This window comes from Papilio polytes, unplaced genomic scaffold (genome assembly GCF_000836215.1).
Source record: "Papilio polytes unplaced genomic scaffold, Ppol_1.0 DF821322.1, whole genome shotgun sequence".
Taxonomy (NCBI): domain Eukaryota; kingdom Metazoa; phylum Arthropoda; class Insecta; order Lepidoptera; family Papilionidae; genus Papilio; species Papilio polytes.
The window spans coordinates 437530-461148 of NW_013527882.1; the positions used below are offsets into that span (position 1 = coordinate 437530).

Sequence of the window (23619 nt, forward strand, 5' to 3'; positions counted from 1 at the left end):
TATTTAGCTACAGAGAAATGAGCAACTGCAATTTTAATAAATGAAACAAACAAAATATGCATTAACAGTTTTATTGTAAGTATGCGAAGCAAAATAACTAGTTACAACTAAATTGAATGTTGACTTTGGAAATATGTTAATTTTCTATTGCAATTTGCACATTATTTTTCGTTTACATTCACCAATAAAGTGTAGTAAGAGAAGGAAGTTTTTATAATCTGCAAAAGAAAATATCCACATTAGAGTTGCAACAGAAAAAAAACAAAATTTAATTAAAGAAAACAATTTAACCCTTATATGCATTATTTTTTCTTTTTAAATACCATAAATTGCACATAGATTCAAGTGAAAGTAAAGCAAAATATTGATTTCAAAAAAGTCTATTATGTAAGGAAGAAAAGACTGATGCATAAATGCATCACCATGCATTTAAGGGTTAAGAGAGAATGCAGTTATAATGTGTTAGCTGACGACGAGGTAGGTGTGCAGGTCCATGGGCAGGAAGCCGCCGGCGCGCAGCGCGGCGCGGCCGCTGGCCTGCAGCACGCCCAGCGCCAGGCGCCGCGCGCGCGCCCCCATCGCCCCCCACCCGCTGCCGTACGCCGCGCCGCGCACGCGCTCCGCCTGACACACCAACATTATAAATACAAAAGATTAGATGGATGGATGTTTGTTAGAGTTTGTACCCTAAATGGCTGAACGAATCTGCATGAAATTTGGCATAGTCTGGAAATACCATAGGCTACTTACTTTTGTTTTTAAATTCCACGCAGTATATATATATATATCCACATGACGCTTTTGTGTGTTCAAACTATTACAACTAACCTGTACGATTATTTGATTGCCGAAGTAGCAGTAGACAAACATGTCTAGCGCCACCGCCGCCAGGTACTCCACTGTCACCATGTCGAACTTCTGCAATCGAGACTTACCCTCTGTGTCATGTTACGGTTTATTTTAAGCTAGCTGTTGCTCCCGACTTAGGCCGCTTCAAGTTTAAAAAAATTAGTAAAATTTTAATATTATTATGCTACTCAGCGATAACATAGCTTTTAAATGGTGTAAGAATTTGTCAAGTCAAGAAATCGGTCCAGTAGTTTTGGAGTTATTTCAATACATACAAAATACAAATCTTTCCTCTTTATAATAATAATAGATATAGATTATAATTCTTAAATCAACTCTTGTGAGCAACACCAAAGTTATTTGCGTTAGCGATGGTATGTATAAAGATGTGTGTGACCTCTGTGGCGGCGTACAGCAGCGTGCAGAGGTACAGTGTGACCTGCACGACGCGCAGCGCGAGCAGCGGCGAGGCCAGCGCCTGGAAGCGCGCGCGGCACTCCGCCGCCGTCTGCAGCGCGCGCGCGCACTCCGCCAGCGCGCTGCACGTGCCCGCCTCGTACTCCGCAGAGTAGATATCTCAAACAAAAACCAAATTACAGTATTATTTTAAATAAATAAATAAATTGATAATCATCAAAATTTAGATGTAATCTCTTACCGAATTCTGTTTTATGTCCTCGAAAATGTTCCTAAAACAAATTATAATACAAAAAAATAAAGTTGTAGATTAAATTAACCATTAACTACTATCAATTATGAAACATAAAAAAACAAAAGAGAGTAGTCTATATGTTCTTCCATCTATCCTCTACATCTATACCAAATTTCATCAAAATCCGTTTAGCCGTTTAGGCTACAAACGCCAACAAGCATCCATCAATCTAAACATTAGCATTTTATTAGTATGATTACCACTGGCTGATCATAGTGAAAGCGTGACTCCTTCATTTCGGAGACGTTGTAGGAGTACGTGTGTCGCTCGTCGTCCAGCATGTGTGCGTGGTGGTGCGAGGCGGCGAGCGCGGAGTGCCGCACGCCGGCCGCCAGTAGCGCCGAGCAGCGCGCGTTGCGCAGCCCGCAGCACGCCACCTCCACCTGCCCGCACACCAGTATCGCGTGCGCAGCGAACAGAACACCTGACACACATCGCTACTATACTTTATATGGTACCGTTCTCATTCCGTCCTACCATTCTCAACATTGTATATGATACGCACCCAGCTGACCTACCGCGAGTCCCACGAAGGCCTGGCCCACGCATTGCTTCAAGAAGGCGCAAACGATATCTGCGGTCGTTGTAGCGTCCATGTAGATCCAACCTTGCAGCGGCTGCTTCGTCCAAACTAAAACATTGATATTTTCCTTATAGATTGTCAGATAATTAGTACCCGCAAAAGAAATATACTGTCAGCAATACCGAATGGTACTCACGATGTGCAATCACAGGCGATATGACGTACATAGCGACACTAAACAGCGTGCACGCAGTGTAGAAGTAAGCGAAGTCCCGAGCCGCGCGGTAGCTACCCAGCATGGTCATGTTGGTGAGGCCGCGCGCTGAGTGGCAGCGGAAGCGACTGTTGATGAAGTCGGTGAGGTCGTACAGCTGGCGCTTGCGCAACGCAAAGTATGAGACGATGGCAAGTGAGGCCAGCAGAGGTAGCCCGTCCGCTAGTTCATCCAGGCTGTCCATCACGCCATGCCACTCTGTCAGCAGGTGCGCGAACAGAGCGGCGGTCAAGCTGGCCAGCGAGAACAGCACTAGCGCCAGGTATAGGTAGTTAGTGATGACCTCGCGCTCGCATTTCGGCTCCCGGTACCAATCCCAGCACGCCACAATCTTCAGCGGCAGCTCGAGGAAGTGCGTGTAGTTAGTTATCGTCTCTATGTTTAAAGTAGATTTCTCGGGACGTTTCTGGAAAGGGTTGAATAACATTTTGCGGATTTTAAGCACTAATTTCTTTCTATAAAAGACTAGCAACGATGCTTGTCTTTTATATCGGGTGAAATTAATTAATTATTTAGCCGCACTTAAATCGGCGTATCATTAACGATAATTAACTCTTTCGAAAGTTTGCAACTTGGCATCGAGAAGTTTTAAGTTGATAATTTGAGAATACTTAACAAGCCCCACATGAAGTACCGAACTTTTTGGAGTCATTAAAGTTTAAGTACAACTACATACAACAAAGTTATATAAGCTAACCGAGGACAACCAATTCTTGGGTTGGGGCCACTATCACCTTCTTCATGCCATAATTTTTTTTTGTACCCAAAGAAATTAGTTTCATATTTTTCTGCAATATGGACGCACTTACTTATTAATGGTACATGTAAATAAACAACAAATGTATTTAAAACACTTTTATTTATTAAAAAATTAAAAAGCTATCACATTGTGTTTTGCGCTGACTCTGCGTCTCTGAAATAAAAAGGCCATTTTAACAATGGAGCAAGTGATAGAACATAATGCCGTGTATTTGTGTGAAGGGGGCGTACTTCTCCTTGGAGCGTCGGTGCGCGATCCTGTATATGTTGCGCAGCTCGAGCAGCGCGCGCATCACCAGCACCAGCTGCTGTTCGAAGTCGTGCGGCGGAGCGTCGGCCGGCATGCGCTTCTGCGCGCAGATCTTGAGGTAGAGGCTGCGCACGGCGGCGCGCACGTGGCACAGCTCCACGTGGCGCGCCGCCGCCGCCTCCTTCAGCCGGTTCAGCGCCAGCTCCCACTCGATCACACGGTTCCGCACCTTGTCGTAGCGCCACTGACAACACCCCCGCCCATCATTATAATCAATACCCACTTGCTAGATTGCAACAGTCGTCAAATGTTGGTATTTATTATACCCTGAGGTCAGCGAGCGTGTTATTGAGTCCCATGATGAAGAGCTTCTTCTCCTCGGTGAGGGCGGCGATCTTCTGGCGCGCGTTCTCCAGCATCCCCAGGTCCCGCTCCTGGCGCTCCGCTAGAGTGTTCTTAGCGGCGGCTGTCATGTGATTGTGATTCATATTACTACATCAGTAGATACATAATTTGCGCCTTTGGAACTTACCTAGAGCTTCATAACGATTTAACACGTCTAGGGGTTGTTTAAATTCAGGATAATTTCTGACAACCGACATGAGGTAATCCTGCAAATTACAACCAATTATAAGTACTACTCCGCGTAAGTTTGCTGAGATAGTAGCGAGGGTAAGTTGTGGCGCACCTCGTATATGGTGTAATCCTGCACCTGGTGCTCCATCAGCCGCTTCACCTCCTCCATCTCCGCGACGCGGCAGCGCATGGCCTCCGTCTCGCGCGCCTTGCGCAGCAGCACTTGCCCATCCGCCTCCATCTTGCGCTCCGCTCGGTCGCGCTTCTCCTGGTTCTCTCTTATGAACTGGAAGATTAACATATGATTTTTCGATTAATTTTTATTACGCACAATGTTCTAATCGGGACAAGACTTCGCCACCGAAAACTTTATCATAGCTGTTGATTGACCTTGTTAAAACTGATAAATGATTCTTTCAATAACATCTCTTTCTCCCGCAGCTCGAGCCACTTGGCGTCCATGACGACCCTGTTCTCCTTCTCCTCTTCCCGCTTCAACACGAGCTTCTCATCGGCCTCCATTAAGTCGCGCCGCGCCTGTTCCATCAACACTTGCGGTGTCGGTCGCGCGACATCCCATACTGGATACTTCCTAAAATATAAGTTAATATGATGCGCTTTTCACATCATAACAGCCAGGATGTTGCTCGAAAGGCAATTATAATAAATCCCGAATATACGTCGATGGTATTAGTGTTTTAACTCGATCACGAGAGAAAGTCACCTCGTCATGTTCGCAGTCTCCATTTTAGATTTAAAATATTCCGCCGTGGACTCCACAGGCGGGCCATGTGGAATGGCTATAGGTGCTAAATCTTTCATTGTATTCTTCTTCATTTTGATGATTACTATCCAGAAATTTTATTAAAATTGCAAAATGTTAAATATACCAATCTCAAATCTTAATAATCAACTAGGTTGCCTAGCAAACATTAATTTATATGGCAACACTTCAAATATTTAATGTAACTGTCATCTTTGATCGTTTTGTTTATCTTTTTTATCTATGCTGTTTTTTATACTCTACTCCATAAATATATCTTGACTTTTGTTGTCAATCGCCATATTGTCAACATAACCTCTTATTCTTAGTAATAAACCCGGTACAAAAAAGCATTTACAATAGTTCAAAATTAATAAACACCATTTACAATCATTGATCTAAAACGTAGAATGGATCTTACTTTCCTTTCAGGGTTAGGATGTGGGATTTGTATTGGAATTTCATTGTTTGCACTAAGAAAATACTTCGGATTCGTAACAGATTCTGTGAAAGCTGTAAAACAGGTGATTTCTTGCTATTGTTCTTTCTGGTGATGTGGCAATATTATAATTCAACTTACAGATATAATAGATCTATTCAACATTATTTGTAATTATTATTTAATAACCTTAAAAACTTTCTTTGCAGTTTTCTTCCAACTCTGAATACAAGCTTGTTTTAGTCGTAAGAACAGATTTAAACATGGGCAAAGGTAAAATAGCAGCTCAGTGCAGTCACGCGGCCGTCGGTACATTTGAAAAAGCACAGAAAAAAGATCCAGAGAGCCTTAAAATCTGGCAGCATACTGGCCAGGCGAAAATAGCCCTAAAAACTGACTCCTTAGATGAAATTATAGAGATAAATAATAATGCGAAGAAAATGGGTCTGATAACATCTATGATTAGGGATGCAGGAAGGACCCAGATAGCGGCAAACTCCATCACAGTGCTGGGAGTTGGGCCTGCACCTAAAGACATCATTGACAAAGTGACAGGACACTTGAAGTTACTCTAACAAAATAGGCGAATCTAATTGAATTTAAATGTTTATTACAGTACCAAGGGGCCTTACCATTAAATACATTTAGCTTATGTTATACAGTAACTAACGGCTGGTATAGAGTTTAAGCAAATAATGGCTAGTCACATTGGCTTGCAGAATGTGATCTCATCAGAGATCAATAAATACTCAAGTACTTCAGAAAGCAGTGTGGTGATACATATTTATGAAGAAAAATAACATTGATATCCATAATATAAATCAACAGTGGCTATAGTTAAAACATGTGACTAAACAGAGTTTAACTATATTTTTTGTGGTATTACAGTAATCATTCATCTAAAAATGATTTTCATTTAATCCCTTTATAAAAAATGCATAAATCATATTGAAAAAAAAATAGTTTTGTCACATTCCTACCAATGAAGTAAATTTCAAGTATACAATGAATTGGTATATTTCATACTTTATTGAAAGAAATAAAACAAGTTTCAATTTAATGTAATTTATTATTAACATAGAAAATTTTGTAAGGCGGCTTCAAAATGGAAAGATTGTTACATTTTCGGACTTCCATTATTTAATTTCTTACACAAACAGATTAAAAGAAGAATTATTACAATCTTATAGAAATACAGATATAGGAAATTCAAATTAAATGTTGAGATGAGCGTTCTAAGATTAAACCTCTTTTTCACTGGCACAAATCTTTCGATGAAAATTAACATATGTACGGTTTTCACTGGAGTTTGCAACTACTAACTTAGTGGAAAAGAGGTCTAATCCCTGCCTTTGTGTTGAACACAGCGGCAAATACGAAAAATAATTTCAAATTACAATTTTAGGGAAGACAAAACAAACAAACAAGCTTTTTTACCAAATAACAATTATATTCGAATTCTCTGTTATCACTAGTAATTTCAGGGACAAGAAAATTATTAAAAATGCCCATAATTACAATTCACTGTCTTAATTTAAGTCAGTCAAAAATTTGTTATTTGTTAAATAACACTGGCTGTTAAAAAGCTTGCTTGATAATGAAATAATAAAAATCAAATATAACTAAATTCAAAACATAATAAAAAACTAACAAACTAGCTTCCCTAATATATACTAGAAAAACATTACAGCGTCATAATAAGAGAAAAACAATAAAAACTTTTGGTGGGTTGTGTTTATAAAGCAATTTTGTAATGACACAAAATGTTCTCATCTTCGGTGTTTGCTACATACGATCAGTTACAACTGTCAGTTTGTAGCGGGCTTTAGTAACCATTGCACTGATACTGTCAACTCAGTTTATAATTTAACTAGACATAAACTGTTAAGGATTATTTGTCATTTCAATATTACGTTAATAATTTTTTTTGTAAATCACATTTTTTGGTAATTATGTCAACTTATGTGGACCTACAAGGATATCTGGAGCGGAGTATATAATGTAAATTTAATGCCAATATCAAAAATGTGCTACAAAATCCTAAATGTTTTAATGTTATTTTCTATATCCCTGTTGGTTATTTCCTATCGTCAAATTGTGAATACTAACAGATCAAATTATGTAAACTGTTTACATAAAAATAAAGTCTGTATCTTATATTTTCAGATATTCAATTTCAGTGTAAAGTAACATAATATATTTTATAAGTTTCAGAGAACATTGTACTTAATATTATAAACTTAAAACTATACTTATGCTTAAAAGTAAAAAAAATAATCAAAAAATGTACTAAAAACCGCAAATTATTATCAAAATTTAACATATTGCAATAAAAATATAACTAAAAATGTTGGTAATACAAACTTGTCATAAAAAAAAATTAAAAAATGTTTAGGAGATTATTTTTTAATTACTTTTCAGGGTATTTTATAATTGAATAAAGTATACGAGATACTGATAGTCTGTAATTCTAAATGGTTAGCTAAAAAACCAAAAACTGGCAAAAAACAATTAATACAATAGAGTAAAAAATGTTAAAACCCAGTTAAGTTACTGAGGCAATATTTGTCATACTGCACCAAGGTCACTTTGTTACTTACCGTTGCAGTGGTTGTACAGGGCGGTGGCAGTGATAAGTTAAAGTGTGGTGACAACTGCTGGAGGTGCTACTGGCGGCCGGCGCTGCCCCTGAGGTTGTCGAGAGCGTGCGCGAGGCCGGCGAGGCAGGCGGAGTACTGGTCGAGCGCGCGCTGGTCGCTGCGGCGCGCCGCCTCGCCCGCGCTCACCTCCATCATGCGCTGCATCACCTCCAGCCCCGTCACCACCGCCTTCGCGCCCTTTATCTGCAGCTGGGGCACCACGCATCTACCTTCTTATCCATGCTAATATAATACACCATTACCACACTACTTCGTGGCGTAGGATGTCAGCTATCACACCATATTATTAAATTATTCTTTCTTTGATAAAAAAAGCTGTTATGACATGCTAGGCTAGTTAGGTGATATATTTTCACGCTATTAAACTGCAAGACAACCAAAGAGTATATAAAATCAAAGAAGCAAGGTTTCCATGGTAACAGAAATTGTTATCCAGTGTCAAAGGCCTTCATGTCAAGGTCACGTACATGAGATACCGCGGGGACAGGCAGTGCAAAATAAAGGCTGCTAAACAGTTAAAACTTGTCTGATTCAAGAATGACATATGTCAATTTTCCATGTGGGTAATGTGTACCCATACGTTGGGGTGCTGGTTCGTTAGTTAGCCTACCTTGGGAAGCGTGATGACCTCATCATCTGTGTCCGGGATCTCGATCTTGATCTTCTTGCAAGAGTCTGGCGCAGCGGCGGCGGGCGGTGCGGGTGCTGCGGGCGCGAGGCGGCGCTTGCCCTTGGCCAACTCATCCTCGTCGCGGCGCAGGTCGCGTTTCGGGCAGGCGCACACGCGCGCGCCCACACTCTGCCGGCCCAGGATCTGACCACTGACACCGCACCATATGTCTTAGTATCTGAGCAGTGTCAAAGCGGTATGCGGACGCGGCCGACGTTATACTGACAGGTGATTCTCGAGGGTGAAGACGATGGCGGTGTTGCGCCGATTGATGCCGGAGGAGCAGGAGTTCTTGCAGACGAACTGGTAGGCGTGCGGCGCGGGCTGCGGCAGGCGCACCAGCACCGACAGCCACGAGTCGGGCAGGCGCGCCGCGCCGCAGTAGTGCAGGTCGGCCGTGCCCAGCGCGCGCGCGGACCGCAGCACGTTGCGCACCACCCCCTCCTCGCCTGCGCACAGTGCTCGTCACACGCCACCCCCCTTGTATACTGTGTGTGCTGTGTGTGCTGTGTGTGCCACTGACCGGGGTTGTTGGGCTCGTGCGCGTGCTGCAGACAGCGCTCGACGCGCTTCTCCTTCTGCGCGTCGTCGGAGAAGACGACGGTGGCGCGCACGTACAAGTCTTCGAGCCCCGGCATGTGCGGGCCGCTCGTGTTCCACGTGAAGTGCACCGGGAACTCCACGCCCATGTCCACGTAGATGCGGTTCAGCTTCGCAGAGTACTGCGCAGCGACACGATACGTCAACACTGCCCTACCACCTTAACGCACTACTACTACTAACCTACTGTCCTACTGCATTACTATACTGTCTTATTCTCTAAGATATTACATAATCGAAAATTTCCTCTGAAACAAGACCTTTCCTTCTATCATAGTTAAATTGCATTTTTGGTATGAATGTTAATTCGTGGCGGTATGCCTACTTCAAACATATACATACGAGGTCCCCACCTTTTATGTTTTCATTAATTGATTCAAGCGAGTGTTGGCAAGTATCGACGTAAATCTTTCCATCCACACGACGCACTATCCAGTCGGCGTGTACAAAAAAACAAATTTTAATTATATATTTTAAAAATTATAAATGAAGCAAACCACTCAATCTACAAGTGGTCATATTGACCATAGATACACGCCAAATTATACATAGATTAAAGTATAAATTTTAGTAAAGTTACTGCCTTTAAAGTAAACTATAATAATATAATGCGCTACTTTATGATATTAGCATATACAGACTATGTACTTAATCCTCTACATTCTAATGCTGTCTCGTTCTCCTCATAAACAAAAACTAGCCATACCCTTCCATTACATCCATCTTGCCTATGTTTTTACTCGGTTCCTTTATTCTAAAGCATGTTGTTAAATTGCATATTACCATTACTATTCATTTGCAAAAACTTTCAAATCCTACATAGATATTTTTCTAATCTCATTGAAAAGAGTTTTTTTTTCCTCTTACATTTGTGTTATTGTCTTTTGTCTATACTTATATTATGAAGAGCTATATATTAAAAAACTACTAGACCTATTTTAAAAATGTTTCCCATTGGACCCAACTATCGATCCACGCATTGGGAATTCGGGAAAAATTATTAGAAAGTTACGTTATTACCGAGTAAATTCGAATGGTAAAGTTAGTACATTTTATGCGATATTTGTGGTCGTTCGCGTGGTGACAACGTGATCGCAAGTCGCTATCAACCAGATACGGAGCTACGTCATAGCGACGACATTTGACGAAAATGACATCGTATTATGAGTGTAAAAGGTGAAATCAAAAGGGCTATATTTATGCGAGCGAACATCTCTCTAGATAATTAGAGTAAACAAGTAGATTAGATATTCAAAATAATCCATCAAGCTTTACGACACGAAAATTGTATTAGCGATAATTTAGATAATAATCGATATATTTTAATACTTATAATTTATATTATAACGATAATAAAACGATTATACAATTATGGATATTAAACTCATTAAAATAAAGTTCTCACGCTTCGTTACGTCGACAGAAGGAAGTTTTGGAGCTAAAATTAAGTTTTTTAAGCCTTGTTAAGGATTTCCCAGATCGGTAGAGACAATGTGGTCCTGATTTGCCGTAGCTATGCAAGTGAGCTAGGGGAATTTCTACGTCGGGTAGTTCAGAAGTGCATTTGAAGGTCCCGAGATTCTTTCAAATTTCACCCAAAGAAAATTAGCGAGGAAATGTTACTGAATCAAGTCAAAATTTTTTTCCATAAAACTTTCAAATATGTTCAGTAAATCAGTTCTGTTCAAAAAATATTAGACACTTATTTTTATTATCGGCATATAATTATTTTTCTATAAATGTTTTCAACATTCAAACTAAATATGAAATGTAACAGCACTTACCAAGAACTTTTTTCTATCAGTCTCTGAAGACTTTATTTCCACACCAAAATTAAAAAATCCGGGAAAGCTGCCTGTCTCCGGAGGTCCTATAGGTGATGTCTGCAACATATACCAACATCGTACAACCAGCTTACAACAAATAGTAAGATCTAGAAGTGACAAATCACATAATCTATACTAATATAATAAAGCGTAAACACTACTTAGTGGAAAACATCGTGATGCAACCTGCACATATTGGTGAAGAAATTCAAAGATATGTGTGAAGTCAACCAACTTGCACTTGGCCAGCGTGGTCGACAAAACACCCTTACTTAGGTAGGCTCTGAGCCCCTCGGTGGGGATGTGATGCTGATGACACTACATGGCATAGAATGTCAGCAATCACAGCATGTTTATTATATTAGTATAGTAGTATAGAAGCTTGTTTAAAACTTACAGGAACAAATGCACTTGTGGGATTAAACTTCACAGCTGCATCTAAAGTCTCCTCTTCCACCAGGAAATCTTGCATGACAGATATTTCTGGCATTAGTGACAAGTCTCTGTAACACATAACATACTTAATCTTACTAATATCATTAATGGAAAATTTTAGATGGATGAGTATTTACTAAAGTTTATAGCCTAGTTGGCTGAATAGATCTTAATGAAATTTGGCATAGCTGTAGGAGTTAGTTTGGAAGTACACAGACACTACTGTTGTTTTTTTTATTTCATGCATGGGTAACTTTTATAAAATGAAAAAAATAGTTGTTTTTTTTAATTATAAATAGGAAACTTTATCATTTTTATATGCAACAAATAAAAAAAATCACAGGAAATATTTTAAAAATCTTTCCTTGAATTCCTTAATTCTATTAATCATTAGTTTTTTTTAATTGTTCACAAACAATGTCGTGAGAAAACGCTAGTAAAGTGTAAAATGTTTAATTGCAATTCCCTACTATTACATCATATTTATAAGAAAACAATTAATGATTAAAAAGTGAAATAAATCAAATTCAATTATTAATACATGCATTTTCATGTTTTTTAAAGGAAAAACTATAAAATATAATTATAAATATTTGAACTCACCCATTGATATGTGTAAAGTCCGCTTCACTAAGAAATGTATCATTTTCAAGTAAAATCTTTTTGAACATGTCAGCTGATTGTTCTTGCATCTGTAAATATTAATTTTTAGCACTATTATGGTGAATTTAATACTCTCGGTATCACTCGATTGTATTCCATTAAATATATTTAATAAGTAAATTATTTCATTTTTATCACAAGTAAGGAGCTAACACTATAGACTGGTATAAAAACAATTTAACAAATATAATACAACAATTCAAATATAGAAAATTCAACTTTTACGACAACGAAAATCTATAGGGCTTCCACTGTTTTGTGTTAATTTCTAATTTTCTAACAACAACATGCCCTAAGTTTACATTAACCTTTCTTACACGGATACATTTAATTTATTTAAAGAGTAATTTCCAAAAACTACAAAACATAAAAATGTTAAAAAGTAAGGTTAATATAACGTCCGAGACTTGAAAGTCTTACCTGTAATAGCTATAGTTGAATTAAAATGAAAAGAAATATTGACAAATGTTTATTGAGAGTTCATAGAACTTATAAGTAACACTGCTATATAAACAAAAATCACCAATAAATCATTACAACTTCAGAACACAAATGAATACAAAATCAAAAATTTCGAACAAAAGCACAATAGACAAACAAGCTAAATCGAATGACAATGATTGAAATGAATGAATGAAGCGAATAAAGATAAAGAATAACATAGAATAACAAGATGGAGACAATTCAACCGTTTTGAAAATATTACAGAAAGAGAAAGAAAACCATGTCCAGTTTTTAACAACTCAAAATTACAAAAAACCTGAAAACCAGTAGAGAAAAGGTATGATTATTTAAACGTTGAAAAGGCTGACATAATCAATACCTAAGGTGTCGGTGATATGATCTTGCGTTAACATCTTCGAAGAATTAACATTTTATTTTGAACAACCATATCTGCAAATTGTCTGAGCTGAATCTGACTTTCATTAAGGGGTATTTATAAAATGTATGACAAAACAAATTAAACTTTAAAACAAAAACGTCTGGAATTATTATTTTTTTATCTGTACTCTAAGATTACCATAACTAAAAAAAAGACGAAGTTAACAAAGTATGAAAAAAATATACGAACTACGAACGCTTCACTTGTGTTTTTTTATAATTTTACTGTCATTAAAACTGATAATTTGATGCAATATTCGTATGCAACAGATATTTTGACATAATATTGTATTCTATTATGTGATTCTACAGTGTGTCAGTGGATTGAAGTGCGAGTTCTAACTAAAATCAATAATAATCAGTGACCAACAAAGGTACGCTGTGTTTGCTTTTACTGAGCGTATAACCTGTGTTTAAGCTGGCGTCCGGTTGGCGTCTGTCAGAGTTAAAGAGTTAACACGAAAGTGTCCAATAAGTGCTATTTTGTTACCCGAGATGCGCGGAAATGGGTCTTTGTGCCCAAACATATAGTTCCATTATAAGCGGTTTCTGTTTGTAGTGTGCAAGATGAATTATGATGCAGAAAGAGCCATGAATCAAAAGCGATTGAGGATGGAGGGAGAACCGGGGCACGGTGTCGTGCAAGGAAATGGATTACCACTTAATTATATAGGTATGTGGAGTTTCGGGAAATTTGAGCGGGAAAAAAACCGGAGTCATTATCGTCATATTTAATTTGTTGTTGTAGATAATGGGCATCAGATACCATACCAACCTTATGCAGGCGCTTACAACACCCATTACCCACCACCGGATGCGTTCGCGGCATACGGGCCTCCGCCCCCGGGAGGTTATGCCCCTCAGAACCTGTCGTACGCGCCGCCCGCCCACCAGAACTACGCTCATCACCAGAGCTTTCCGCCACAGCAGCCACCTCAGGCCCAGCTCCACATGCCTCAGTCACACATGGGTATACATTTATCTTTACACTAAAAATATATTTAATTCTGATAAATAATATTTGCTAAACCTTCACTAAATATACTCAAATATAATGTCATTCAATTTCCTTGTGATGTATCAGGTAAATTTCTGACCTTTGAAAATATCTTCTATTATTATGACATTTATGATGAATTTAAAATTAAAAAAGTACTAGTACAATTATTGTATTGCAGTGCAAGGTTATGGGCCGGACATGGTGCACAAGCCAGCGTGGGCTCCTCAGCCGCAGCTGCTCGCACCGCTCGATGCACAGAAGCCTCTTGATATCAAACACCTCAAACCCGAGATCAAACTGGAGCCAACTGATGCACACAAACGGTCACATCCAGAAGCTGAAATTATGGTAGAGTTGTTTTTTCTAGTAGAAATGTAGCCGCAAGTATTCTTCAATGTTGTATTTAACTTTTTTTATGTCTTAATCATATTTTATCTATAAATAGTGTTGTAACATTTGTTAATATTTTTAATTTGCTTAATTTTTTAGGTTGGTGATTTGGATCAGCCAAAAATAAAAATAAAAACGGACATATTCAAGCCGGACGATCTTGCACACAGATCTGATCTAGACAAACCTCATGGTGAGTTTTGATTTAATATCTGTTGGTTACTGAAAAACATAAAGTACTATTAAAATCATCACTTTGTCCTTTTGTACAAAGGAAGCAATTTTTCGTTGTTATATTATAAACTTGCAGTTGCCTATGACTTCGTCCGCGTGTTATTAGAAAACATATAAACTATATCAGTAATAAAAAGGCTTCGTATCCCTCGGGAACCGGACATTTCTCGGGGTTGAACCTCATTCCATGTGTACTCCAGACTTTGTTTTATGTCTCTGCCAAATTTCAATAAGATATGTTGAACTGTTGCAGAATGATTGAGTAAACATTAAAAAATTAAATTAATGAAACCCACAGAAACCGTAACTAGTCCCGGGATAAAAAGTAGCCTATGTGTTCTTCCAGACTATGCTCTAAACCTGTGCCAAAGTTCATGGAGATCGTTCAGCCGTTTAGGCTACAAATGCTAACAAACATCCATCCATCGTAACTTTCGCATTTATAATATTTATATGATTTGTAAGTTTGGATGGATGAACGTTTGTGTTATGTATCTCCAAAATCGATTAACTGATTGTTGAATATTGTCCCAGATGTATAGCAAAGTTTAGAAGAACTTGTAGGCTACTTAAGTTTTTAATGCAAACAAAGTCGCGAGTAAAAGCTAGAATTTAAATGTACTAAACGATAATTACATTATCTACATTGAACAATAATAGGTCTATCTAAGTTACTTTTTCTTTTAGTTAATACATTTATTAATACAAACACTGCATCAAAGTTTGTTAATGGCAACATTTAAATTAAATTGATTTTAATATTTAAACTTCTAGTGCAGGTTTATCTTAATTCTCAAAGAATATTTAAAGTTATGTAATTACAAAAAACATTGTGAAATATATGTTATTTTACAGATATATCTCAGAAGCCTTTAGATATACAGAAACCTCCGGAACTACAAAACAAAGGTTAGTTTATTTTAGATTGTTTGTATGTTGATATATATTTGTGTATAAAAATTAAAAAGGTAAATACATTCCAGATGAAATACAAACTCAGTTAAGAACGGAAAGTATAGCGGGAGATAAAATTATTGGTGAGTTTAGGAAATTAAAACCAATTATATGTCCCCACTAATGGGGAGCCTAAGTAAGAGGTGACAAGGTCTTAGTCGACCTGCCCTGCATGTTGACTTCACATCTTTGAATTTCTTCACCAATATGTGCGTCATGATGTTTTCCTTCACCATAATAATGTTGGCTAAATAATCTACATACTAGCTTTCGCCCGCGTGGACTTAAAAAATCAAAAGTGAGTAGCCTATGGGTTCTTCCAGACTATCCTCCACATTTATGCCAAATTTCATCGAGATCCATTCAGCCGTTTATGCTACAAACTCTAACAAACATCCATCCATCCAAACTTTCACATTTATAATATTAGTATGATGAAAATTGCATAATCTGAAATCACATGGGTACAGCGGGATTCAAACTCAGGACTTGTACTACAAGTTAAGTGCCAACTTCTGAGCCACTGACACTTATTATCTTACATATTACAATGTTTAAATATTATTTTTAATGATTTCTTCATAGAAACAGCAAAATTAGAAGGTGGAGATAAAATGTGCGAGTTGCCGCGGCCCGCAGCCCCCTTGGCGAGCACGCCCACTGCCCCGTACCCCCTGCACAACAGGTTATTTATTACTAGCTGTTCCTGTGCGCCTTTGTCCGCATCAAATTATAAAAAAATTATATTTTATTGTTTACATTTGTCAAATTCTCTATGGCAACCTTGCTTCTTGATGTTGGCAGCATGTGTATGGTCTCTTTCCCACATTAGGGTTTTTATCCAAAATATTTACCCCCCTAAGTGTAATGGCGTGAAAATATATAGCCTGAAATGTGACGTAAGTGTAGCGCTTTTTATTAAAAAATAAAGGATTATTCAAAAACATGGTGTAATTGCTGACATCTTAGGCAACAAAGAAGTGTGTTTACGCTTTATTATAATAGTATAGATAAACAATAATTGTCGGTTGCAGTGAAGAGGAGAGGAAACCATTCAGCAGTCCCGATATTCCGAAGCCGGGAGCGGCCATGACACCCGGCAAGCTGACCACACCCGGACTTGAGGTAACTTATCTATGTCTAATAAAGAAGAAACATTTGTATTTTTGAAGTTTTATATAGATTAAAATAACTCAAAAAATTGGACCGTTTTAAAAATTCTTGCACTATTAAAAAGGTACGTAACACTGAGTAATATAACTTTTTAATGGTGATAAGAATTTTGAAATGGGCCCAGTTGTTTTTGCGTAAAATCAGTACATATAAATATACAAATCTATCCTCTTTATAATATTAGTATAGATAATTGCTATATAAAACTTGATGAAATTACGTGTGGTATAATGCAGTAAAGTATTGGCATTATTTAATTGAGAATAATAAATTTATTAACAGATTGAAAAAGTCTTGTAGGACATAGTGCGGGCAGCAAGTGAATGTCCTTGGAGCTTTATATAAATAGAATGTGATGAAACTTACTACAAGCGGTTTTATTTACACCGACCAATGTTTTTATAATAACTGTATATTTAATGAATGTGCTTAGTTAATTACAACACTATTGCAGCCGAAGAAGCGCGGTCGTCCCAAGGGGTCGACGAACAAACCGAAGCCGCCTGGCACGCCGCTGCGTGCCGCCGCGCCGGCGCCGGGCGCTTCGCCCCTGCGCGGCGCTGCCCCCGGGCCCCGCGCCGCCGCGCCCGCGCCGCGCCCTCGCCACCCCGCATACCAGTTCGCGGTGCGCCCCTGCAGAAAAGACTTCTCCGGGATACAGTTCAAAAGGTCATTATAACTAACTGCCAGCCCCCTTTCCTTTTCTTTTATAGATAACAATCCCACAACAAAGATTATAAAAAAAAAGAATTAATTGCTATTCGCTGTAAAGAAATCTACCTAATTTTATAGCTTATGTCATTCAGTGATAATGTAGTATTCTAATAGTGAAACAATTTTTCCCATCTATTCACCAGTTTTAGAGTTTATGAGTTACAAAAATACAAATCTTTCTGTTGTTGAGGAAATTGGAGGTGTTCCACTTGTAGATAAAAAATATCATGTTCGTCGCCCAAATGAACTTTTAGTTACTACTGAGTTATGTAAACGATAAGATAATAAATAGTATCGACCGACGTTTGATACACATTGAATAACAAATAAGTGTACTGTTGCAGGCGGTGGAGCGACGACTGCCTGGAGTCGTCGCACATCCCCAACGAGGTGTACTTCGGCGACGTGCCGGTGCCGCTGGCCGTGCTCTACAACTACTACGACGCCAACGCGGAGCGCGAGCGCCTGGCCGCGCACGCCGCGCACCTCGCCGCGCACAAGGCCGCCGCCGCCAAGCTGGCCGCCGCGCACGCGCTGCACCCGCACCGCCCCGCAGAGGTATCTCGCTTTCACTGCCCACTGCAGATTTCACAACTGCAAAGTTGTGTTTTCACTTACTTTTAAAATTGTAAGAAAATCATATATAGCGATATGTTGATTTCCAAAGGTTGATAGAATTGTCAGTTTTAATGAAGTTGTAATGTGTACAGGTGACGACGGTGGACTCCTCCTCGGACGACGACTCCAGCGGCTCCTCCGGCAGTGACTCCGGAGATAGCGACGATGTAACTATTTTTTGTACCTAATTATAATATTTTACGGAAATTTACAAAAAATTACATACTATCCGACTCGAAGGACCAATTTTATTTTATTAATCGGATTAATTTGATGATGAAAGGATCAGCCTCTTAAGCGCGGTCCGGGTCGACCGAAGGGCTCCAAGAACTCGACGCCGCGCACGCCGAGCTCGGGGAGCGGCGCTGCGGGCGCTGGGGGCGGCACGGGGCGGCGCGGGCGACCGCCGGTGCCGCCGGAGCTGCGCCAGCCCGGCATCACCGACATGAAGAAGTTCTGCAAGGCCGCCGGCATACGCTTCGACTACAAGAAACTCGTCGAAGGTATATTGTCTTTCAAATTTTAATATGTACGGAAAGCAGTGGTCTCAGTGTTTTTTTATTACAAAGACATTTATGAAATATGTAGACTAGACTTAGGGAATAACATTTTTTCTTTGGTAACTTTTTGTACGGCAATATTTCAATGTCAAAAATGACACAAGCAGACACTCTTAGTGTTTGAATTCATTTGGTATCGGACACCAGGTAGCGCTAGTGATATAACGTGAAAAATTACCTCCAGTGAAGCGTCAGATTAGCGCAAGTAATGTGAGAACGTGTGTGCAGGGTGCACCAAGAACAAGGAGCGCGTGGCGAAGATGCAGGAGCTGCTGGAGGGCGCGGGGCTGCAGGGCAAGCCGACGCTGGAGGCGTGCCGCGCGCTCAAGCAGGCCAAGCTGGACCGCAAGCAGCAGCAGCAGGCCAAGCGCGACGCGCGCGCCAAGCCGCGGCGGGAGGAGGGCGAGGGCGAGGGCGCGGGCGAGGACGAGGCGGAGGGCGAGGGCGAGGGCCGCGCGGTGTCGCGGCGCATGACGCGCGGCGCCACGGGCGTCAAGCCGCGCCAGCGCATCGTCATCTCCTCGGAGGAGGAGGACGACACGCCGGCCGCGCGCCGCACGCTCTCCAAGCTGCGCTGCAGCGTCAACGACCACTCCGACTCCGACTAGGTCAGCCTGACACACTCTACCACTTCGGCCGCATGGAATACTCGAAATTACTATAAAATCAACTATGTTACTCGCTCATATCATAGCTTTTTAACAATGCAAGAATCGTTAAAATCAGCACTAGTTTTTGAATTTAAATTCATAGGTAACTAGTTCATATCCGGCTCGAAGGACCAAGATGTCCGCACTTACAAATGAAACGCCGTAGTTATGAGAGGATATTATGGTTTATTTCCAATAACTATGGCTATGAACGGTGGTGATCTCGCGCGAACGCTGTAGTAATTCGACCTGAACTTGTGTATGCTCGTCGAGTGCATAATAGTAGAAACTACCTACACTTACGACACGCATTATTAGAGAAAATATGTATTGTGCGATGTTTACACCATGCAGTTTCCCAATAAATAAAATACGTTTGAAAGTATTTTAAACCAAATTTAAATATTGTTTCATTTTGAGGTCAAATTAACAACTAAATATTGTAATTTTCAGGAGCAATGGTCAATATGTTGAGGGTGTGCATCGGAGCCCTACTCAGAACGCTCAGCCATAGCTGACTGGCTAGTGGTCTAGTTAGCGTGCTGGCTTGCGCTGGCTAACGAGTGCAGACGAAACCAGAACCTTCTAGAAAGTGCTACGACGAGGTGCCCAGTGCCTCAGAGACGGGTCGTGTGAAGTGTCGCACAACAGTTTCCTATTAATTTTAGGCTATTTGGTGAAAATTAAGTGAAAAACAATGAAGTGTGTAGTGTTGGCAGAAGTGCTTTCATTATTCGTAAGGACATTACAGTTTTTATGACATTTATCTTTATGAGAAAGTTATTTTCTCCATCTGTTACATAAATACGTGAAATCGTAAGATATGATTTAGAACAGGTATGGATGTCTTTTTTTTTTAATCGGTGCTGACTAAGTATTTTATGAGAACAGACTTTATTACAATTGATTTGGACATTTTTGAGTACAGTGAATTTTGTCTACAATAAAAAGCACCTATCACAAGCTAAAAAGTTGATTTAGGGTCAGTCCCAGCAAATTGTAAATTGAAAACAATCCAACATGTAAAATATGTGTGACGTTATTTTTAAGGATTATTCCTATCCGTCACCCCGCTCTGTCCCCACGCGAGGACAGATGAGAATATAATGTTTTATACTTCCCACCTTTTGCGACGAGAGGACGGTAGCAAATTATTTTATTTCATAACGGTACCATCTGTCACCTTATTGTTGATAGTGGGACTAAACGGTGGGACAGATGAAACTATTATTCTCATCTTCTCCCACGTGGGGACAGATGGGGTGATGTTTGGGAATAATCCATTTTTAAGTGGGACAGGTCAGTTGGGACAGGCCTTTAATTTTATTAGTTTATGTACTACTCAGTCCACTTTTAAATACCTTCAGTATGCAGCTGGTTATTTGTGTGTGTAATTTAAAGTGTTTAAAAGTACAAGTGTACACTCGGTTGCATTAATATGTATACATTTATTAAGCTATGAAAACTTAAGATGTTGCTTAAGTTTTGTATATATATTAGTGCAACTGACTGTCTTAATTTTAATATAACACGCACAATTCAATATCACAATTAAATATTTATTATTTTTTTAAAATGGATTTTGACATTACAATATATTTAATTTCATTACATTTTATTTAATCAATCAAATCACAAGTATCTAAAAATTATCAATAATTTACGAATAAAAGATTTTTTACATAGATTAAGATATAGAGATATTTAGATGTTTTTTAAGCATTTTGGATAAATTCTTTAGATGTATTTAAGACGTCCAAAATTGAAACTTTAGCCATAGAAATAATATATTAAACAGAAAGACGTTAGATCGTAAACTGTCAAAGTTAATATGGGAAATAGATTTTGACTGCAATTATATGGGAATTAGGGATTTTTTGGTCGGGTGTTAGCAGAAGGTAGCTGTTTGGATGTAGTCTTGAAGTATTGTATACATTTATAGAAAGTAGGAAATGCAGAGAGTGACATGTTAGGGCCCATTCACACAGACCGGAACTTACATCAGAGCAGATTTTATATTGTAAATCAAATTTGAACTTTATTCAATTGGAATAACATTTAATTTTACTCTGCATGTTTTTAATAGATGTGTAAAAAAAAAATCTTTCAATAGCAAGTTTAATTTTATTTGCGATTACCGTTTACACTTTGCCAGTACAGTTGGATTGGCGTCAATAACTGGACTGGTATTCAAGTAGCATGAGGAGAAGTAACTGGAACTAGTGAGTACAGTCTGCCTTGTTTGACCTACTGGTTAAATGTGAACCCATAATCTAGTTTGTTTTAAGTCCCGGACAGTGTTTATGGTCCTTTAGGGGTAGATTGTTTATAGCAGTAGGAGCCGACCCTCGCCCTTGCGGCGCGGCGCGAGCAGCGACGCGAGCAGCAACGCGCCACGCTTTTATATAGCAGAATATTTGGAGTGACAAATTTTATACTATTAGTTTTAAATGAGAAATTATAATTAGAGATATAAATGAATTGGTGACACCAAGTGTAGATGTAGCGCTAGTGTACATAGCTAAGTGAAGCCTAAGTGACGTAATTTAGGTGTATTTTTGTACAGGCGAGCGAAGTGTATATAAGTGAGGCGTTACGGTAAGCAAAGTGTTCATAATGTAAGCAATAATCAAAATTTACGGGCTATATGTAATTAGATATTGAGAATAGTTTGTATTGTTTATTTTAATGGGTCATACTACATTAATAATGAAAATTCCCAGTAAATATGAATAAATCTAAATACACATCAGTCAATAGTTTGATCATGTCAGGTGAAGTCAAAGTAATATTAGACAAAATTTTAATTAATTCTGACTCAGTAAATAATTAAATAGAAAATGTGTAGTGTGCAAGGGCCCTAATTTTTTGTATACATTTTGCGAACGAGTATTTGATATTTTATTACTTTTAAATGTATGGTTACCCTTTATTTTATTGTTTTAATTTCAACAGACAGATAAAGCAATTGTAATATATTTTTTTAATAACTCAAACTACCCTCCAGTTTCAGTAAATATGAATGAACCCATTTTCTCTCTTTTTTTCATATATGACCTATATGTACGCTGAATTTTTATATAATTATTGCGGAATCAAAATATCAATAAATATAATGAAATTTGTACATATTAATATATTTAGTAGTAAGTTTTACTATCATTTTTGGAAGATTTGTGTAGCGCAGGTTGCGTGGAGACATGTTTGTGTGTGTTGTATGTGTACATAATGCCTAGGTAAAGCAACGCCTATTTAGGTGCCTAGATTTCGGTTGATTTTTAGTCGACTGTTTTGTATGTGACGGTCGTGTTGGAATAGTCGCTTAAAACTAATACTAATAATTTTCATTACTAAAAAATGCATAGTTACAAAATGAATAGGGTTTTTTTGAACCGACTTAAATAAGGTTTTAAATTTGTCTGAATGTATTTCGTAAATATGTCAAAGACTACAGAAATGCTAGATTTTTTTTTAATTTATCTTATTGGTTTTTTTTTCATATGTATTTTAGAATTAAAAATGACAGATTTTTAGCTATAGAACCAAACAATATTGTCAGTTATCTAACTTAATCAAAATAACACATGGATGATGTAATACAATAAATACTAAAGCGATATTTTAAAACGACCGAAACGTAAATAATACATATATTTTTAGATTAAGGGAGATGCAATTCACCTACATTTTTTTATTTAAAAGCAAATTTTTAATGCAATTATTTGCGTACAGATATTAATTGACCCCTTGCCATGTGATGAGGCATAATTATTTACTCATTCTAGTGTTTAATTGCGTTTTTAAGAATATAAAGATTCGGCTGTTTACCACAATATTTATTAAGTCGCGTTTATTTTTTAAGACCAAACTTTTTGTTCACATTAGCGAAAGCAATCGAAGAAAAGATTCTTGTTTCTGTAAAGATATGTTTTTATGTGTTTGTCAGTGAAATCTCATCTGATTTATTATAATTTTCTATTCTTTGTTTTTATTGGATTCTATAAATGAGGAATGCTTCCATATTGCATAGTGTCCTGTAAGTGCCTCGTGTAACAAAATAAACAGTTTTTGTATGAATTGTAATCAAAAATCAATGCAAGCTAATCATTTTTAAGACATTTTAATGTTTTATTAAGCATTTATATTTAATATAGCAAATATTAGAAATAGGGTAAAGATTTTTATCGACAAATAGATAATAATACATGGAATTCGTAACAGATAACACACAATTAGAAGCTATTGGTTTCTTGTAGGTTTTTGTTTTTATATTCAATCCCTATTTTTAATATTTGTGTGTTGTCGAAATATTTTGTGTGAAATCGACTGAAGTTCGTGTCTAAATTCTAAATTTGCGATATTATAACGTGATAATAATTGTTTGTGCGCGGAGGAGGTGCGAGGAGGTGCGAGGGAGCACGGATTTTTGTAATATAGTTTTATTT

At 38.2% G+C, this 23619-nt stretch overlaps 5 protein-coding genes across 6 annotated transcripts; 2 read left to right on the top strand and 3 right to left on the bottom strand.

Moving 5' to 3' along the window:
- Positions 1-129: 129 nt before the first annotated feature.
- LOC106109061 lies at positions 130-2893 on the bottom strand. Its single transcript, XM_013290456.1, has 8 exons — positions 2281-2893; positions 2067-2192; positions 1762-1985; positions 1508-1538; positions 1247-1425; positions 829-918; positions 472-624; positions 130-218 (listed from the first exon to the last, which is right to left on the bottom strand). Exons 1-8 carry the CDS (start codon positions 2783-2785, stop codon positions 162-164), a joined length of 1365 nt encoding a protein of 454 aa, XP_013145910.1. The 5' UTR covers positions 2786-2893; the 3' UTR covers positions 130-161.
- Positions 2894-3198: 305 nt separating this feature from the next.
- LOC106109062 (coiled-coil domain-containing protein 42 homolog) lies at positions 3199-4861 on the bottom strand. The gene is made up of 7 exons (XM_013290457.1): positions 4668-4861; positions 4334-4535; positions 4056-4229; positions 3900-3978; positions 3694-3833; positions 3349-3611; positions 3199-3271 (listed from the first exon to the last, which is right to left on the bottom strand). Exons 1-7 carry the CDS (start codon positions 4778-4780, stop codon positions 3241-3243), a joined length of 1002 nt encoding a protein of 333 aa, XP_013145911.1. The 5' UTR covers positions 4781-4861; the 3' UTR covers positions 3199-3240.
- A 128-nt stretch (positions 4862-4989) lies between these two features.
- LOC106109063 (peptidyl-tRNA hydrolase 2, mitochondrial-like) lies at positions 4990-6051 on the top strand. Its single transcript, XM_013290458.1, has 2 exons — positions 4990-5230; positions 5355-6051. The coding sequence occupies exons 1-2, from the start codon at positions 5117-5119 to the stop codon at positions 5718-5720; spliced, it is 480 nt and encodes a 159-aa protein (XP_013145912.1). The 5' UTR covers positions 4990-5116; the 3' UTR covers positions 5721-6051.
- Positions 6052-7509: 1458 nt separating this feature from the next.
- On the bottom strand, positions 7510-12591 carry LOC106109054 (cellular tumor antigen p53-like). 2 transcript variants are annotated; one of them, XM_013290448.1, is made up of 8 exons: positions 12420-12591; positions 11940-12028; positions 11299-11404; positions 10860-10958; positions 8999-9197; positions 8702-8924; positions 8416-8626; positions 7510-7994 (listed from the first exon to the last, which is right to left on the bottom strand). In XM_013290448.1, exons 2-8 carry the CDS (start codon positions 12026-12028, stop codon positions 7812-7814), a joined length of 1110 nt encoding a protein of 369 aa, XP_013145902.1. In that variant the 5' UTR covers positions 12420-12591; the 3' UTR covers positions 7510-7811. The 2 variants fall into 2 exon arrangements, with proteins under 2 accessions (XP_013145902.1, XP_013145903.1); XM_013290449.1 differs by lacking the exons at positions 11940-12028; positions 12420-12591 and having other exon boundaries at positions 10860-10970; positions 11279-11363.
- A 460-nt stretch (positions 12592-13051) lies between these two features.
- Positions 13052-20240, top strand: LOC106109058 (translation initiation factor IF-2-like). Its single transcript, XM_013290452.1, has 15 exons — positions 13052-13255; positions 13441-13554; positions 13630-13851; positions 14060-14229; positions 14371-14464; positions 15361-15414; positions 15489-15542; positions 16045-16144; positions 16494-16584; positions 17087-17301; positions 17691-17904; positions 18057-18131; positions 18248-18467; positions 18753-19132; positions 19628-20240. Exons 2-14 carry the CDS (start codon positions 13449-13451, stop codon positions 19130-19132), a joined length of 1995 nt encoding a protein of 664 aa, XP_013145906.1. The 5' UTR covers positions 13052-13255; positions 13441-13448; the 3' UTR covers positions 19628-20240.
- The last annotated feature ends 3379 nt before the right edge of the window (positions 20241-23619 follow it).

Bases quoted from the DNA above. Each gene is read 5' to 3' on its own strand.
- LOC106109061 (XM_013290456.1), bottom strand. From the start codon at position 2,785: ATGTTATTCAACCCTTTCCAGAAACGTCCCGAGAAATCTACTTTAAAC. The intron at 1,986-2,066 runs GTGCGTATCATA...GATGTGTGTCAG, and splicing joins ACTCGCGGTAGGTCAGCTGG to GTGTTCTGTTCGCTGCGCAC. The intron at 219-471 runs GTCAGCTAACAC...TTTCTTTTGCAG, and splicing joins ACCTGCACACCTACCTCGTC to ATTATAAAAACTTCCTTCTC.
- LOC106109062 (XM_013290457.1), bottom strand. From the start codon at position 4,780: ATGAAGAAGAATACAATGAAAGATTTAGCACCTATAGCCATTCCACAT. The intron at 4,536-4,667 runs GTGACTTTCTCT...CTTATATTTTAG, and splicing joins GAGACTGCGAACATGACGAG to GAAGTATCCAGTATGGGATG. The intron at 3,979-4,055 runs GTGCGCCACAAC...TGTAATTTGCAG, and splicing joins AGGATTACACCATATACGAG to GATTACCTCATGTCGGTTGT.
- LOC106109063 (XM_013290458.1), top strand. From the start codon at position 5,117: ATGGATCTTACTTTCCTTTCAGGGTTAGGATGTGGGATTTGTATTGGA. The intron at 5,231-5,354 runs GTGATTTCTTGC...CTTTCTTTGCAG, and splicing joins CTGTGAAAGCTGTAAAACAG to TTTTCTTCCAACTCTGAATA.
- LOC106109054 (XM_013290448.1), bottom strand. From the start codon at position 12,028: ATGCAAGAACAATCAGCTGACATGTTCAAAAAGATTTTACTTGAAAAT. The intron at 8,925-8,998 runs GTCAGTGGCACA...CACTGTGCGCAG, and splicing joins GCACGAGCCCAACAACCCCG to GCGAGGAGGGGGTGGTGCGC. The intron at 8,627-8,701 runs GTCAGTATAACG...GTGCGGTGTCAG, and splicing joins TTCACCCTCGAGAATCACCT to TGGTCAGATCCTGGGCCGGC.
- LOC106109058 (XM_013290452.1), top strand. From the start codon at position 13,449: ATGAATTATGATGCAGAAAGAGCCATGAATCAAAAGCGATTGAGGATG. The intron at 17,905-18,056 runs GTATCTCGCTTT...TAATGTGTACAG, and splicing joins ACCCGCACCGCCCCGCAGAG to GTGACGACGGTGGACTCCTC. The intron at 18,468-18,752 runs GTATATTGTCTT...ACGTGTGTGCAG, and splicing joins CTACAAGAAACTCGTCGAAG to GGTGCACCAAGAACAAGGAG.